General features: G+C 30.8%; 1 protein-coding gene across 5 annotated transcripts in view; it reads right to left on the reverse strand.

The window, feature by feature from the left end:
- Nucleotides 1-19,766, reverse strand: part of LOC118188463 (uncharacterized) — a 301,229-nt gene that overhangs the window by 121,374 nt on the left and 160,089 nt on the right. For all 5 annotated transcript variants that reach the window (XM_085806957.1, XM_085806954.1, XM_085806953.1 and 2 more), the window contains exons 5-6: nucleotides 8,626-8,876; nucleotides 717-958 (exon numbers count right to left, since the gene is read on the reverse strand). In XM_085806957.1, the coding sequence (XP_085663083.1) occupies nucleotides 717-958; nucleotides 8,626-8,876 (493 nt within the window). The remainder of the gene's footprint in view (nucleotides 1-716; nucleotides 959-8,625; nucleotides 8,877-19,766) is intronic.

Consider the following 19,766-nt stretch of genomic DNA (forward strand, 5'->3'; position numbering starts at 1 on the left):
TGATAATGCACAACCACCAGTAGCCAAAGAGATAAGGCCAATTCTTTTTGAAACCTTCCATTAAATTATTTCTTGTTTAAAATTTAATTAATATGTATGTTACTAAAACACCTTATTAATATAATATTTACAAACCTTTTCTTGTTTGATTGGAAATGCACTGCCATTTGATACTGCAAAAGTCACATAGACTGCATTTCTAGTATTTCATGATCATGCCTTATTTTAAACGAAATGTCAATATTCTTAGATACAGTGCAGAAAATATTATATACAGACTATTAAAAGTATTTGAACGCCTGAACTTTCAATGGATAACCAACATGGAAAAACTGAATGTTTTGAATGTTTCTTGCATCAAATACCTAGATATTGTTCAACATGCAGAATGAATTCCAGCTTCTTTGATATGCAAGGAAAACATTGTACATAATCAAATATTGCAACCAACCTAATTTGAGCAACTTATTGCTCCAAGTAACTTGATATAAAAAGTAGTCTTAAGGTCGAATGACTTCAAAAAATGAAACTATTAATATTGCTATCAAGAGGAATAATTAATATAATCAACACAAAGTTATAGTTCACATGATTACATGTTAAGTAGATATAAACAGAGAATGAAAAGCTAAATAAAAATAAATAAAGCCCGCATAATGTTCTGATAAAGGATTTTGGTTCAATCAAGCAAGAAATGCACTTTCAATTGAACTTACCTTTTGTAGTCGATTGACTTCAAATTCACAAATAGTATCAATATCCTCACACTTTGGAAATGATATGTGAATGAAATTTTCATGAGAACTTAAAAACATAGGTCTTTTATGGAAAAAAAGACTACTTTTGTTTGCCACAGTTCGTTTTTCAATAATTGATTCCAGGTTCTTTCCTACCCAGGCTACATTCACTAAAAGTTCAAATCTTGTTATTGTGTATTTCAACAGCTCAAAATTTGATGCTGAAAAGAGAAACATTGTTATCAGATTTCAATTTTTATAATGCAATCAAAATCATCAACCAAATAAATAATATTTAGTTATAAAATAATCAGCACAATGTCTTGTATTCAGTTCCGAAACTTTAAAACCGAATTTATATGTCTAAAACAGGACAGGAGTTTAGCCATATAAATTAAATCATAACAAAATGATACAACATATTTTCATCTTGCATATATGAAATAAAATGTAAAATTATGAAATTATGAATATGAAATTGCAAAATTCATGCCATTTTGATCGCTCATAAAGAATAAAGGATACAGAAATATATTACAGAAAAATGACACAATGTAAAGGTTTATTTATCTAAAAGATGATAAAAGTATAGCTCAGAAATAATTTTTAAACTAAACTGAAAATTAGGATTAATGAAAATGAGTATTTCAGAAATTTTTATATAATTTTTCAGACAGATTAAACAAGCATTAAATGTTGATTTATTGAATGTCTGAGTGCAAAATATTTGTTTGTCTCTAAATCATTTATAATAGAGTACATATTCCAGAAAATGATTAAAATTTGCTACAACATATACTCCTAGGCATTTAACATGGAAGGCCTAATAGGCAGCCTAATTTTTATAGATTAGAAAGGAGGAAACAGAAGAAATGTTTATAAAATGTGTCAAATATTCTGATAATTCCCTACTCTGATAATATTCTTGAAAATTTACCAAGCACATATAGACTAAAATCTCAAGTGAATTACATAGAAATTTCATAATAGTGAGGCTCACAGACTTTCACGCAAATAAAAATTTCTTGTCTTCCTGAAAGAACTAAGCAACAACAAAGTAAATATATGCAGGATAATAATGCATGCTAAATATGTCATTGACTTAAAGTTCAGGTCAGTTTAAGGTAAGCTATAAATGGATTATTTGAAACTTGAAAAAAGGTGATTTTAATAGATAATTTTTTTTTTTTTTTTTTTTTTTTTTTTTTTTTTTTTTTGTACTTTTCTGATAATGGGTTGGTGGTCAGCAAGTGTGTGCCAAGGCACCAAATGTGGTTGCTACTTTATATCATGTCATGAGCAGTTGTGTAATGATAATACATCTAATGTTTCATGTGTGTAATGCTGAATTGGGGCAGTTTTCTGATGGCCTTTTCAGGCAAAAGAAGATAACAGTGCACTAGGAAAGAATGGAACTATTGTTATCCCCATGTACAGAGGACTTTGCCTTTGCTTTAAAAATATCAGAGATTTGCACAAAATTTGCATCACACATATTAAACATTAAATATATTATATTCATGATACATGAAATATATGTTCCTTTGATGAAGTTTTATGCAATGCTAGGGTTGCTGCCATCTAGTTAGATTTCATGTTCGCAGGGTTTGTACACATTCCTGTTCATGGAAACTAAGAAATGAACTAAAGCAATTATCTATACCTGAGCTTCACTTTTGTAATACCATTCTAAGAATACAATAAATGTGTAAGTATGATGCATTTTTATTAAAGATGTTTTAATATTTAACATAATTACAACACAAATTTGACAATAAAATAAACTTCGTAAACTTTATCAGGTGATTACCATTAAATTCAAAAAAATTCTTGAAACATTTATATTTTATGATAATCTTGCATATTTTAAAGAAAGATCAGCGATATTTAAGTTTTACTAACAGTTATCTTTATGAAGATTATTTTTCTTAATGCTTCGTTTCTCATGTACTCTAGAAATCCGGAGGCTATCTGACCCAGTTAGCATCATAGCTGAAGTTGTACTTAGAGCATAGTTAGTGTTACATTTAGAGTTGCTGGAGTAATAATCCACTTAATATACAGTATTTAATATAAAATTCCAAAAAAGCAGCTGAAACACCAGAGGTAATAAGTTGTTTTACATTCTTTTAAGTCTCATTAGCTGTGAGGAATAAACTTTTATCCTATTTTTTACATTTTTGTGTTGTATTTTGCATCCACAGTAAGGGAAGGCAATATCTCATCTTAAAATGTGAAGATATATTTTAAGCATGAGTAGTTAGTTACAAATACTTATATGCATAGTTAGATACCCTGAGTTATTATAGATTTACATAGTCAGTAGTAATTCTTTTATTATTTCTAAAAAATATCTGTTAAAAATTACTATTCAAATCATAATCTAAGAACATTTTACAGTTTAAAATAAGATGCAAATAATACATGTAATTTATGGATTGGATTGGATTATTTAATTATGGCAAAGCACACGAGGGCTATCTGCCTAAAGGGAGGGATGCCTTCATGGAGGTCTTTCTAAGGGAAACTGGCTCGTATACACATTACACATGGGTAAAACCACGAAAACGCCCATGCAGCCAGCCCGTTCACGGGATTCGAACCTCGGACCAAACTACCAGTGTTCAGCTTCTTTACCGCTCGGCCGCTGGTGGGCCTTGTAATTTATGATGATGATTTTACAGTTTAAAATAACACATGCAAATAATGCATGTAATTTATGATATTGATTCTAAAACGATATTAGGATTATTACACATTAAAAACTATTGAAAATTTTTCAAATATTTTAGGTAATTTACATCAGTTTTCTTCTCCTTAGCATTTCTTCTATGTTTACTTACTTCAATAAACAAATGAATGTCGACATTAGTCTCTGCTTTCTGATATAATTTGTTAATCTTTCTACAATATGACTTAGAAGAATGGTTTTCTTTCTCTTTATGTGTAATCAATTTCTTGCTCAATAAGTTTTCCCTTGAATTTAGGATTTCAGATTTAATTGAAAATTTCTGTTATTACATGTACTTAGAATGTATAACAGAAACTGTTAACTTTATTTCTTTACATGAGTACTGAGAATAAATATGAATTAATATAAGATCATGTCCGACTCCATATCCAGTGCAGAATTTTTAGAAGTTTGTGAAGCACTATGCAACAAAATTTTGGGATGGTAAAATTTTTAGAATTTAGAACAAACACTGAGCAGCAGAATTTAGGAATCAGAGAGATTCCACCAGGTGGCAAAATGCTTAGTGTATGGTGCAGTGAGACATAAAACGAATCTTTTAAATTGTCAGTTTTCAGCTTCTTTACTAACAGAAAAATCCCTTTCTACAGATGCCTGTCCATGTGGAAGGATTAGAACCATGTATGGAATTCTCCATGCTTAAGGCTAGTGAAAAGATGAGAAAAATAAAGGAATGATAAACATGTTGAGAAAAAGGCATCTAGGATCAAAAGCAGAAAATTCAGATAACTTTGTTTTAACAGTTCTGCCAAAAAATAAGAAATTCATTACAAATTTCCTATAAAACTTTCATTATGTGTTAATATTATAAACATATTTTTCATTTCGTCACATTTTTCTGGAATCTTCTGGAAGCACAGGTCTATAAATCTTGCTTTCAAATCCTTCTAAACCTTCCGAGGTGCAATATAAAAAACTATTATCTCTACCACCTCAGTAAGAGCAAAAACCCAGAAGAGTTTTGAATAAAATATTCAGAAATGAAAAATGTAAAGTGAATTTTTATGAGAAAATAAACACATCTGAATATTCTGAAACTACAGAAGAAAAAATATAAAAGATAAGAAATGAAATTAATTTCGAAATAATTACAGTAGTTTTGCTTATGTACTTTAGAAACTGTGTTTTATAGAAATTATTATCTTATTTATTTTTCAGAATTAAAATATCTCCCCAAAAATATAAATATAAAAAAAGTCACTAAAATGGAAAGTCATATTTTAAAATACGATATGGGAAAATAAAAATGTTTTATAATGCTATTTCTTAGTTAGAATTTTAAATATGTTATTATTATTTAATGATATTTATCAATTTTATTATGTTTGCTCAAAAAAATTTCCTGAAAAATTCGAAAATCTCTGAATTAAAAAAAAATTTTTTAAATTAATCTTGAAATTGTCAAAATGTTGATAAGTAGCCAAGTTTAACACTGCATAACAAAAGAAATTAAACTGCAAAATGGGAAAGTTGGTTATAATATTTTATAAGCTTTTCATTAAAAAAAGTACAAGGGTGTTTTATAAGGGCCATTTGAAAATAAAAACCAAACGAAAGAAAATTTTCAAAAACTAAATATATTTTCAGATTCTACATACGTTTCTCTATTTTTCAACACAGTTGCCAAGTTTCTTTAAACACTTCTCATACTTTAGAACTAGATTTTGAATACACTCTTCATAGAAACTTGCCGCCCGCTCCGATAACGAAGAGGTCACGGCCCCTTTCACATCCTAGACTAGACGCTTCAGGAAATTCATTTGAAAGAGTGCTTATGGTGAAGCACCTGTTCTCAAGAATTTTTGCTTCATGCTGAAGCCACCATATTGTCTGTGATCACAGATGGGCGACCACAAAGGGACTCATCATGGACATTGTCATGGCCAGCTTTGAAGTCTCTGACCAACTTGTGCACTTTGACTTCACTCATGGCAATAGCTCCGTAAACTTCACAAATCTGCTAGTGAATGTCTGCAGTAGACAGGTTTCTTGCTGACAAAAAACGTGGCAGGTGATTCGATAATCTAGAACATTTTAAAGACACAGAACAGATCGTACAAGTTACCTACACAGCTGCAACTGAGCGCAGTTGTTTCCGAGGGATGCCAGAACAAGATGCAAGCAATTGTTGCCACCTGCGCAACACATATTAGTGTATAGAACAAAACGGCCCTTACTTTAAAAACACGCTACGTAAAAGTAATAAATTAAAATGTTAATATTTCATTCGAGGCAGGGCCTTGTGCCCAAAATCTCCAGTACTGTAGAGTTTATATTAAGTAGTAGGAAATATTTCAAATAACCCATCAAATGCAATATTTGTGAATGAATCGAACAGAAATGTCAGATGAATAAAATTAAGGACCTCCTGCCAATTTGGGATGAAATTCAGGATTTTTAAGGATCAAAAACCCTTTCCAAAACACGTAAGGATTTTAAGTACCTTTAAGAACAGATGAATTTTATGCTTGATGCTAAGTAGTGCTCCATTAACAGAAAAGGGCTAGAATTTTAAATAAAATCAAGTTTTAAGTATATTGAACTTTATCAGCAATGATTCCTGGTTTTAAAAGAAAATTAAACAAATGTCAACTACAAGAGAAATAAATAACCAGAAAATATAATTATCTCATCTTTATTTAAATAGTAGAAAGAGTATACAGTCAAAAGTCGTTAATCCGGACTCGTCGGGACTACGGCGATTCCAGATTATAGATCATCAGTTTAAATCTGGTAAGATGGCATGCAGAAATTATAAAATTAAAAATATGAAACCATAATTTATGAAATAAAGAGCAATTATGATCTAAAGGGTATCAAAATTTACAAAAAAAAAAAAAAAAAAGCTTAGTATTTATTTGTTTACTTTATTAAACTTTTCTTTCAATGTAAGTTGTTTAAGTTGCTTCATTTTTTATGATAATACATTCTCTTTAATTCTATAAACAGACATAATTTCTTGTTCAGTTACAAAGTTCTGCTGTTCAAGTCCTATAATTGCTGTGTCGAGAATACCGACTAATTTGTCAATCGAAATTTTTTCGTTTTTAATAACCTCTGTCACTTTCTTTGCTATCGGAAGCGAATTATAATGACGAGGAATTTGATTTAAATCATATCAAAGATGGAGTACATAGAGATGAAATACTACATTTAGTAAGGAATTATAAGCCAAATAAAATAAAAACATCTGCCCTGAAGATAAGGATAGTGCTGACAGATCAACTTCCAATTCATTGCGCGCCGCGGCGTTAAAGATACACAAAGTTTAGATAAACAAACGTTAAAGTTTAGATAAACAAAGGATATGCCTTTATCCATTTTTTGCAGCAATTCCAGTTTTTGTTTAATGGACTTCGAAACATACTTTCGCTTTGTAGATCATTTACATATTAGTAAATATATATCAGAAATTCTATTTGACATAATCGAAAGTTCAAGCTTACTTTTATAAAATTGCTCTAACAGTCTGCAAAAAATAATAAGCCGGATCCAATTCGAAGATTAAGGAACAACGCAATCTGCAACATTAACTGAATTAGATAATTTTAGCTTAGCTTATACCGTCCGTTATACATTAAACGCGCATTCGTAAACGTATTTTGCGCATGCGCACATGCATATTCGCAGCCCTATAGGTCTTACGCGCATGCGTCAAAGCGATGCATGCGCAGAAAGTTTGTAGCTTTGAGGTCCGGATTATAGATCATTCCAGATTATGGGTGTCCGAATTAACGACTTTTGACTGTATACATATGTAAACCTTAATAATAATTAGACACAGTGAGTTAGAATATCTGTTTACAATTTCAATATATATAGAAAAAGAAGTAAATCTTATCTACTTGGATTCTGTACATGCTTCTTGAGCGTCAACGCGACGCATGCGCAGAAAGTTTGTAGCTTTGAGGTCCGGATTATAGATCATTCCGGATTATGAGTGTCCGAATTAACGACTTTTGACTGTACAATGAAATTCTACAATGTTCAATCAGTTATTTGGAGCAGCATCATAGCATATTTTACAAGTAGCAGTCTGATGAAGCTCATTTTAGATGTTTAGATCTATTTTATCTTCTGCACAGCCATGTGCAGAAGAATATTTAAAACAGGAAATAGTTTGAAAAAGGCCATATACAGAAAGTGAAGAAGTTTCAAAACGATAGATGCATTCAATAATTTTTAGCACTTGTATTCAGAATTGTATACCTACAAAGAATGTCAATGACTACTCAGAAGCTGTAATAAGGTTTAATTTGTAGTTATATTATTTTGATATATATTGTACAGTACATTATGTTGTGTAAATGCTTGGAAATATGCTCTTAGTAAACAAAAAAATTTCAAGATTTTTTGGTAGTAATTTCAAATAATTTTTTGTAAACAGATTTGTAGATATATCCCTACTACCAAAAACTGAAAGTAAGATTATGCAAAGAAATTCAAAATACAATTTTAAGCATATTTTTCATGACACTATTTATGCACATTAAACATAACGCCAAAAATATGGTGCGAGTTAGCAAGACTAAAGGGTTTATCCATACAGAGAAAGCATCCATTAACCTAATTTTCTCTATATTGATTCTCTCTTTCTCAAAGGGATGAGGACTCGACACTCAATTTCAACTCATCTAATAGATTTAGCTAAATAAGCTGACCAATTATAAGCACAATAATGCATTTTGACAATATAGAGTTGGATTTATAGAGCTGTTCTAAATTCAGCTTACATACATGGATATTCAGTTTTGACTGAAATTTTGCAGCATTGTCTTACCTTTTACTTTCAGCATGGATTGATAGTCAGAAATGCATGATAAACGGATTTAACCCTATTTTTGGAGACCAGTCATTTATGATCTTGTGACAAATTATTCTTAATACACCATTTATTATCTTATTTATGTTTTTCATCATTATTCATTTTAAAAATGTGCAGATCATGGAAATGATTTCTTTTTAGACCTAAAAATAATAGGCACTAAATTCTTTTATGAAGACAGGCATCATAAGTGCCAAATTATTCACAAGAAAAGTAAAACATCAATTAACATTTACTCTGTTTCCAACCAAGAATGCTTGATAAATATATAATCAATTTAATTATTCGTAATGCTATTTTCACACATATACCTGGATAATCAGCCAGAAGAGTAGCACACTGCACATTAGATTTCCGACATGCTTCAGGTCTATAAATGTCATCATCTCCACATTCTTCAAAAGTACATTTCTCTTTTGTATATATTTTCATAGAACCATCTTTGAAAAGGTCAAAACGTTCTACCACTTCAGGCATAGTGAATGCTTTCCAGTGATCTATTATAGTGTGATTTGCTTGCCAAAATAAATTAACAGTGTTTTCTCCAACATACCAACCAGATCTGGGTAAAAAGAATGAAAGTATATATATATATATATATATATATACCAAATCAATTAAAATCTTGGGAAAACACAGACACACTCACATAAAACAGATTTTAAGAAACATTTTAAATATTTGATAACAGCTAAATTAAAAGTTTCATAACTACATCAAAACATTAGAATACAAAGACATAGTACTGACAAAAGGAAAACAGTTGACAAGATGTGAACTAAGGGGTAATTTCACAGAATTCATTTATCACTCATGGACAGAAATGCCCATTAATGAAGCATTCTTTAAAAAATGTTTGTCTTATGTTATGGCATTAAACTAATTATAAAATATGACACACTTTTAACATCATTAATTATTCTCTGCTTGAGCGGAAGATGGCTTGGTGGAAGATTTTCTAAGAAAAACTGGCTCATGTTTACGTTAAGCTTGGAAAAAATCATGAAAACTCTCAAGCAGCCAACCTATTTGTTGGCATTAGAATCTATTTCACAGAACTGATTCACTTTACTAAATGAATGAAGTTTGATTCCAGAAAATAGAGTGATAGCTTTTTCACAATTCATGGAGAGCTCTTGTTGGAAGAGTTGCACAAACAGATATATGCTAATCATTCACAAACTGATTTATTTTAGAGAGAGAAAGATCACCCAATTTTGGGAAAAAAAAGCAGTTTAGAAGTTTAGCAGTAGCTCTTTTAGAATTCACCACTGACAGCTCTTGTTGAAAGCATGCCAGAAAAGTTTGATTTCTATTTTAGAGGAAAAAAGGAAGTTTATTCTTTCGCATCAGTTTAATTTTTATTATTTCCCAACTTTTGAACATTTTTATTATTCTAGAACTTTATTGTTAGTTATTGTTAATTAATGGAGCTGTTTGCTCCATCCTTGCTAAACATTCTTGAATCACACCTCATTCCTGAAGTTTTTCACCAAGGTTATTGCTAATGAGCAGTCAGCCAAAAAAATTAACCGATTCAGTTCAGTGAATCAATGTTTTCGACCCAATCCCATAAAAGAGCAGTTTTGTTCATCTCTAATTTAACCCTTTGACTATAAATTAAAAAAAATTACCTCGTTTTCTGTCCAAGTGAACAAAATATGTCATAAGGTAAATTTAGCATTTGGGATTTTTTGAGCAACAGTTTTCAAGCCAAAGGCTGGGGCACATATGTCCCAGCTATAGCGATAGACTTACTATAAGCACACCTCACGATTCTGGAAAACTTTACTATATGAAATAGATTTACATCGTATGGTACAGGTATAAGGTATTTCTCCCGCCTTCTTGGTGTGGTCTCCAGGATTTGAACCTTTTTTGATTTGAACTCCAGTCCTTTGTTACCACAGTAGGCTTTCCTAACCACTATACTGTTTGGGCGGCCATCGCACACACATATATATATATACATACAAGGTGTTAACAAAAGGGTAGACACATACTTTTGTTTCCTTATGCAATGATCTTATTTCAAACTAAAATCTTTCTCAAAATAAATAAAGGATTTTAACAGAACAGTTTTAACATTAACAAATAACACATATAGTGTGGAAAGGTTCCATACATAAAAATATAATGTTTAACATGGCTCCCATTGTGCAACAATTCAAATTTGTAAAATATTCATTATGCTTTAGTAAGTTAAAAAATTCACAAATGCATTAGAGAAAAAAATTTAATTTTTTTCCAATAGAAAATTTTGAGCAAAAGTAAAAATTCCTAAAAATTTGGGAAGCAATTACAGAAAAGAATTTGCTGATTTTGGCAATTCCAATTAATGTATTAAGTAAAACAACAAACAATACAAAACATGTAGTTACTAAATTTGCACTTAGCCCTGAGGCGAAAAAAATCGAGTAAGTGTGAAATTTGTGCGTAAATGTACAGATCTTTTGGTAATTCACTTTGTAAAGTATCAAAAATATTTTACTATCTGGACCATTTGTTCTATGGGAACCACATAAGAAAATAGATTTTGTATTTTGAAAACCCACCTACACCTCTGAGCTAAAAATATTCTCATAAAATTCTCTATCATATCTTTAGGAATTTTGCAATTTGAAGTACACATCTAGAATCAGCATTTAAGGAAATAAGCTTATAGCCACATTTTTCTAACACCATGCATTACATTATAGTAATAGTCAGGATATTCATCAACAAATGAAACTTTTTAATATCATGTTCAATGTTATTCTAATAGAGATCATTAGTCAATGTGGTAGAATACCCCTTATCCATGAAAATTTAAACTACATTTTTAGCCCTTGCTCTCTTCCAAGATTTATTATTTTCCTGCAAACTGCATTCTGTTGCATTCATTTATTTGATTTTTATGAATTTTGGACCTTTTCTGTATGCTAGAAATAATTGGAAAAATAATAAAACCAATATATATTATAATGAATAATAAATAAAACACAAAACAAAATAAAAAATAATGAACATCCTTTTTCTTATAGGGAACTGGTCTTAAAAAAAGTTTTTAACATGATTATTAGTAGAAATTTATTAAAATACAGGCAGATTTGTCTTCAGTCTGCAGATATTGCTGCTGAATTCCTGAAAGGATTAATAGTTCAAAAAGATAGTTTTCAAAACTAAAACTAATTAAATTATTTAACAGAAAAAATAGATTAAGAAAGCTAGTTATACTTTTAAATGAAAGTGATACTGCTTATAAGTTGTATATAAAAAAAGTCAAGGGGAAATTTATAATGAAAACAGCAAGAAAATTTTATATTGATACATATACATTTAACATTCTGTGGTTTAGTGTACATTGTACACATTATGAATTTCATGATCAGTTATTCAATACAAATAACACAACTTTTAATTTTTATTTCATCAAAATACATGTTTATTATCACTATTTTCAGCATTTCTGTATTTTATAAGTTTCAGTCTCTGTTTACAGTACCATAATAAAGCATTTATTTTAAAGCATATGAAAATGCTTCTTAAAAATTTCAGTGCTGACTGAGCCAAAGAAATATTTGCTTAGAGATAATAGGTATTCTTTTAGAGTGGTGCTGAAGTGTTAGGTTGAAAAATTCAACAAAGTTACCTTGCTTTCCGTTAATAATTACCACATGTATTTTTACTAAAACTATAAAACTAACAAAAGTGTCATGCATTAATACTGAACAAATTTTCTAATCTCCTGCCATATCCCTTCACACTAAGGAAAGGCATTCTGCCTCAATGCATGAAATTCTTTCCATATGAGTGTGCCAATCGTAAATTTCTTAATTCCAGGCAACCTTTATCATACTCTGATGAATAATGATGACGTTCCAGATAATGTTATTCCTATAAGAAACTGTAGAAATTGATGATTGGATGATGACACTACCCAAAATTGAAGACAGCGGCCCTCAGATCAATTCAGTGAACCATTGTTTCATTTACATGAGAAGTAAATCGACAGCCGCAGTTAATGATCCAACTTGTGAAGAACTCAAGTATACCATACACTGACATGAGAAAAGTTATGGGATGCCTCCTAATATCTTGTTAGACACCCTTTTGCCCGGCGAAGTGCAGCAACTTGTCATGACATGGACTTAACAAGTCCCCTACAGAAATATTGAGCCATGCTGCCTCTATACATGTCTACAATTGCAGAAGTGATGCTAGAGCAGGATTTTGTGCATGAACCGACCTCTCGATTATGTCCCCTAAATGTCCAATGGGATTCATGTTGCATGATCTATGTGGTGAAATCATTCACTGAAATTGTCCTGAATGTTCCTCAAACCAGTCATGAACAGTTGTGGCCCAGTGACATGGCGCACTGTCATCCATAAAAGTTCCATCGCTGTTTGGGTACATGAAGTCCAAGAATGGCTGCAAGCGGTCTCCAAGTAGCTGAACATAACCATTTCCCCTCAATGATGGGTTCCCTTGGACAAGAGGACATATCGCTTTGGGGTCTGTAAATCTGTATAGTTCGACCGTCTTACCGGCGACCATGAGTGCAAAAACGCATGCGCCATTTGGACAGATTTATTCTCAAATTGGGGTGAGTGGAATCAGGTCATAAGGACTTTTTCCGTTTTACTTTTTCCCTGTTTATTTCCACAGTGTTCAAAAAGCACAGACGAAGATAAAATTACTTTTAAGTAATCTAAGCTGATATGCTGATCATCATTTATTATTAGCTGTTTTATTAAATTGTGTTTAATATTAAGCATTTATGTATATATTCTTAAAAATAAAAGTGGTTTCTAAAATTAGTTTTGCAGTATAACACTATTTTATAAAAAAACATAAGTAAATTTTATTATAATTATTCAATTATTATATTTTATTTATTATTTTCATTATTATATTATTATTACAATGAATTCTAATAATTTAATTATTATAATTAATTATATGGCAATAATAGTTATTATAATTACATTGTAATTGATATTTAGTTTATCTTTTTTATCTTCGAGCTACGATCTACGTGCATTATTACACACTGAAAAAATTTTCCTATTAATTAATTATAATGATTATACAGTGATAAATAATTATTATATTTATTGAATAATTATAGGAATTATAATAACCATATTATAATGAATATTATATTGCTTCAATTTTTGCGCTGAAAGCTATATGCAGTACTAGGGAGCTAAAAAGCAAAATTTCTTACCTCAGTACTTATTATTCCGTATCACAGTCACTACACATATCCAAGTTGTGTTCCTCTTCATCAGAGGAAATAATCAAGTATTCGCATAAATCTTCAATCAGACCATCTTTTTCCCAGTAGTCATTTTCTACATTTTCTGCATGAGTGCAGTATTTCTTCCATTTTTCTATCGTTACGCTTTCAAGAGCTTCTTCTGCAATTTTTAATAATTTATTCATTTCCATGTCTCCAGTTGTGTTGCAGTTCTGAACAAATTGCTTTATTTCACCCCATACAAATTCAATTGCATTAATTTCGCAGTGATATGGGGGCAAACGTAGAACCGTAAAACTGTGTTTCGAGCATTGAATATTTATATGACTTTACGACAAAAAAGAATACATCCGCTAAAGAATATAGTTCCTCGATTTTAGTGACCTTATCTTTAAAAGTAAGCAATAAACTAGGCATTGTTCATATAAAATTCATACATTATGAAAAAATTTCAACATTCTAGGTTTCTGGGCTGTAAACCAATTTGAATCTTAGCATTTATTTCTACAAATCTAAAAAAAAGAGGAAAAAATAACTAAAGGTGTGAAAGACAATAGATGCAACATCATCACCTGATAACATAAGGATTTTTCCTCCTTTGATCATATAAATTCCCTTTTACTGATGAAGAGAGAACTTTCCCGTGACCTCTCACCTCGCAGCACTTAACTGACACTTCTTTTGGATGATTCTATGTGTTTTGGCAAAATGCCAAAACAGGCTTAGCAATAGACAGTTGAACAATATCTTATCTAGTGTATTATCAAAATCTAGAAGAAAATGATTTGTTGTTCTTTTATGTTATATACCAGACATGGCCAAACTGTGGCTTGCGAGTCACATGCGGCTTTCCGACACCTTAATTGCTGCTCACAAGCTACTTGCAATCCTTAGCCATCTGAAGTGAGAGTAGGTTTGACCAAATATAGTTTAAATTTTTTAATACAAATGGAAGAACTCATGCAGTGCCACTTTTTTATTAATTTTACAGCATTTTCTGTCTTTAGAATAGAAAGACGCATAATTTGAAAATAACACGCATGTACACAACACAAACACGAGCTAAAGAAAAAATGTATGATCATATACATATCTCATTAATAAAATGTTCATGAAGAAATGGAAAGAAAGATATGATTTTGCATGCAATGTTATGATATCTTCAGTGCTAGATTGCGAACATCCATTTCAAAACATGCTAATTGTACAGCACAGCCATTTTGCAATACTCATCCCTCTGTTTCGTATCCTACCTTATGACAACAAAAGGAAATAGAAAGTAAAATATTATGTTTTGTGAAGTACAATACTAACCTTGGGGATCTTTTTAACAATTATGTCAGATTAGCAAGAAGAAATAAATGCTTTATTAAAATAAATAAAAGCTGATATAGCAAGGTAAACAGTTTTAACAGCTCTAGGGAAAAAAAAAAAAAAAGAAAAAAAAAAAAGAAAAAAGAAACAGCATAAATTATCTTTAACACACAAGAAATATTGTTGATCACCAAAATCACTCCCACAAAAAGATTTTCAAGCATTAATCATGAAGTAAAACCTTAAGTACATTCGCACGACTCTGAAATGAATAACTGCTCTGATTCACTCTTGGCCCCAGTACAACCAATATTTATAGAGTTAACTAGGCACTTTTTGAAGCTTCAAGCATAATTGCTCCTAGGGGTTCGAAAATACATTTTCTGAAATTTCTCCAGTGTTAAGTATATACGAATTATTATAGCCACCTTTTACCTCATTTTTATCATTTGTTATCTGCTATGTAAAAATATCCATTCACAAAGAATTCTCTAAATTTTAATTAAAATTTTTGTTTATCTTATCATGTTTTGTAGAACAGAAGGCTAGCTTCTTCAGATATGCGCTAGAAACATTGCAAACACTATGAATCAACATTGCATATCACTTTTGTACAAGTAAACTCCCCTTCTGCTGCTTTAGAGAACTTCAGCAAAGCTAAAATAATGCAAAAATTTAACAAAAGGGATTTCTATACAGATAAACTGTACATTTTATTATTGCTTTTAAATTTGCATTTTTCCGAGTTTCAAATTTTTTCCCTCCGTTTTTCATTTATTTGTAAAAAATGCTCAAATTTCTCAACAGAATTCTACTTTACCAATATCTTTTTCTAGTTTATACACGAAATGATTCAAAATTCTGAAAATGTATTTGTGTCATAACTCGTAGCAGAAATCTGAGCTAAATGATGGGTTTGGGTAATGGGTAAAATGCACTACATACTGAAGAGTATGTGTATCTTGACTGCCATCTTGAGCATAGTTCTAAATTTTTAATAGGAAGGTAAACATGAATTTAATATAGAATTTTCTCAAAACACAATGCTATAGTTGATTTTTTTTATTATTTTTGGTATCTTTATTCATGAAGGATAAAATAATGCATGAAGATGATGTCAACTGATTGTTAATGGTCTGTTATTTCTTCATTTCAGATAATCCATTATAACACTGATGGTCAGGGATCAAACGAATATCTTCTAATGAGTACAGGAAAAAGATCCTATGTTATTGTTAATAGCTTTAATAAACTTTATTCAAAGGTAACATTACTCAAAATGCTACAGTCAATCAGAAAAAATTCAGTACAGTCAGGGTAGTACAGTCCATGACAAGTGCAAAGAACATCCAAAAATTGCAGTAAAATGAAGCAACAGCCACTGCCAATGTGGCTACTTTAATGAAGTCCTCAATGCATTATGCATCAAGTCCCATGTTCCTATGAAAGATTCAGTTCTGTGACAAGGCTCTTTACTTTGTAAACACAAAGTAAAGAGTTATAAGCTAAGAAAGTTTAACAAGCTAAAAAAGCAAGCCATAGATATTGGTGAGATTTAAATCCTTTATGAAGAAATCACATAATACAGTGGCATAAAACCATAGCAAGAAGTTTCTTCCACAAATCATAAGATGCATTTTCACACAATAAGTTCCAGGATAACCTGGAATGAAGAAAGAACAGGCCACTAGTAATCCATTTTTCATTATTTTTGCAGGAATTATCTCCTGAGGAAACAAAATTATCAAAATGAAAAATTATTTGTATGCTGTGGTTTTTAAAAAAATCATATGTCCAATTTATGTATCACATGGTTCCTTTTCCCATTTAAAAATTTCAAGCAAGCTTCAAGATCACAGCCATGCTCAGCACCCTTCAGTAAGTATCATATGTACTCATCACCTTTTACCAACATATTTCTAAATTTCCAACAACAGTTTACAAAATAGAGAGCTTCTTTCCAGACTTTTGAATTACCATTTTCACACTGCATACATAAAGATGAATATGCATGCTGCTATACTCAGTTGGTTTTTCACTGTAAACTGAAATAATCTTAAAGGCATGGTGACTCTGGTAGAGGACAAATTATATATATATATATATGACACAAATATATAATATTTATATATCTATACTGCATATATATAATTTGAAGTTTAAACAATCAAATTTACTGAATAGATTGCTAAGGCTTCATTTAACATTATTTTCCTACAGTAAATTGACATTTTTAAATAATATTCCTATCAAACATTATTAGCAACGGAAACAATTTTCTAGAGCGTTAATTAATTATTCCAACACGGAAAGAAACATATCCCTCTCAGTGTTATGGCCGGAAAATTCCGTATAGAAGGCTGCCTTCTATATTCATTATATACATGAAAATTTCCGCTCAATTTTAATGTATCTGATTTTGGTTTGGATGTATATTGGAAGAAAAGGAATCAAGGTACAAAATCAGAGTCATTTTTAAATTAAAATCATGAAAATACCACTTATTCATGACATTTTCAGGAACTTTGAAATTTCAGGGCTAAACCCGTAACACTCGAAGGATTCAAATTTATAAGTAAGACTTAAGATTCTCCTATAAATTATTCTGCTTCAAGAATAAAAGATTTATGCAAGAAAACTAAAATGGATTTATTGAAAAAACTAATGCATGAGTTTCTAATTTATTCATCCTGAATATTTCCTTCCTTACATAAAAATTTAATTAGCTCAATTAAAAGCTTTAGAATTGAAATTCCAGTTCAGACTTTTAAAATCTATCCTTAAACTTTGAAAAGAATGCCTCTGCTAAACATGTACAGTTATTCTCAAAATGTTTATTGGTAAGAAAGATTTTTAGCATACTGCCATCCTCAAAGCCTCATATTAAGCTCAAGAACATTATCCATATAATGTTGTATGATCATAATGTCTGCATCAAAGACCATGGTGCTTCTCCACACAAGGATTCTTGTTTCCACCAAAGTAGCTGATTTCCCATATATAGAAGGAATGATAATAGGCTCCAAGTTCTCTCCAGACAGAATCTCTTATAATACCGAGCATGAACAAGAAATTAAAAAAGTTGTAATCATAAAAGCAGGGGAAAATTCAAACTTCATCCCCAGTTTTTCCCAGGAGAAATTTAAAAAATCATTAAATATCTAAAAATAAAGAAAGCAATATATTATGATGGGATTAATAATTAAGCCTTGAAAGCCCTCCCTCATAGATGCACTGTACTTATAGCAAATATTTTTAATGCTGCATCAGACTTTGCTATTATCCGCAGCAATGGGAGCATTCTGTTATAGTCACAATTATGAAACCAGACAGAAACCCAGCTTTAACCTGAAGCTACTAGACCCATCAGTTTGCTGCCCTCAATAGGAAACATTTTCCAACGGACTTTAAACTACAGACTCACAGAATACCTAGAAAGATCAGACCTCATTGATAAACCGCAATTCGGATTTCGCAAAAGCCATTGGACTACTCACCAAATTCTAATCTTAATTGAATATATATCTCTGAAGCATTCAATAATAAAGTTGGAATCACCACACACTTTCTTGTTTTCAAGAAAGCATTTGATAAAGTATGCCATGATGGCTTAATCCATAAACATAAAAATTTTCTGTTTTCTGTCAGTTTCATAAAACTTGTAATTTCTTACCTAAAAAGATGGACCTTTCAAGTTCATGTTGGAGACTCTCCCATAGAAGGAAATCAAAGTGCCATGCCCCAAGGTTCAATCCTTGGGCCAGAACTTTTTAACATCTTTATAAATGACCTGCCAAATTCTCTAAATTTAAGAGTCCTAAAGTACACTAACGATACCATCATTCTAAGTCCAGGAAACCTCAGATTGCTAAAGACAACCTTCGGCTCTAAATCACCATTGTCGCCATCTGGTGTAACCTTTGGAAAATAAACTTAATACTACAAAATGTAATATTGTACAATTCAGAAGATATAAAAAACAAATGAGGACAAACTCTGAAGTAAAAATTTAAAATGAGATTATTCCAGTTTCAAATTCCTACAAATACTTGTTATGTTATTACTTATGCTAACTTCTCAGACAGTAACATCACCCAAGCCTATGAAATTCCTCGTGGCATGAAGTGCAAGATTATACTTGTTGTCGGCAACAGCCTTGAGGAGTAATTACCGACAGTCATACTTTCGAAGATCATATCACAGAAAAAATTAACAAAGTAAACAGAGCTTTCATGGTTTTATACAGTCTATTAGGTAGAAAATCTAATCTTAGCATTCAAGTTAAAAGAACACTCTGACATCAGATCCATATTATTATGTGCAACCCCAGTCTGGAACACTGTATTAAAAACAGAAAGAAAAATTGCAGTCCTACAGAACAAGAGCCTCACAAGTAATAGTGAATGCCCCTTGGGTAGTGAGAAACTCTGAAATTCAAACAGATTTAAAGATAAATGCAATTCAAGAACAAATTTTAATAGACAAACATAATTTCTTTGAAAAAAATCGAAAAATTCTCTTACATAGTGCAATTAAACAAATTGTTAAGTATGACCCTACTTTAGAAAGCGTAGTGAAAAGACCTAGATCGATTCACCGCAGTTCAAAGTGGTAAAATTGTATAGGGTCAAAAGTCTTTAATCCGGACTCGTCGGGACTTCGGCAATTTCGGATTATCGGTTTTTCCGGATTACAGACCATCAGTTTAAATCTGGTAAGATGGCATGCATAAATTATAAAATTAAAAATATGACACTGTAATTTATGAAATAAAGAGCAATTATGATCTAAATGGTATCAAAATTTACAAAAAAAAAAAAAAAGCTTAATATTTATTTGTTTACTTTATTAAACATTTCTTTCAATGTAAGTTGTTTAAGTTGCTTCGTTTTT

This window comes from Stegodyphus dumicola, chromosome X1, assembly GCF_044657685.1.
Source record: "Stegodyphus dumicola isolate Sdum_Otavi_A_Nest chromosome X1, ASM4465768v1".
Lineage (NCBI taxonomy): Eukaryota > Metazoa > Arthropoda > Arachnida > Araneae > Eresidae > Stegodyphus > Stegodyphus dumicola.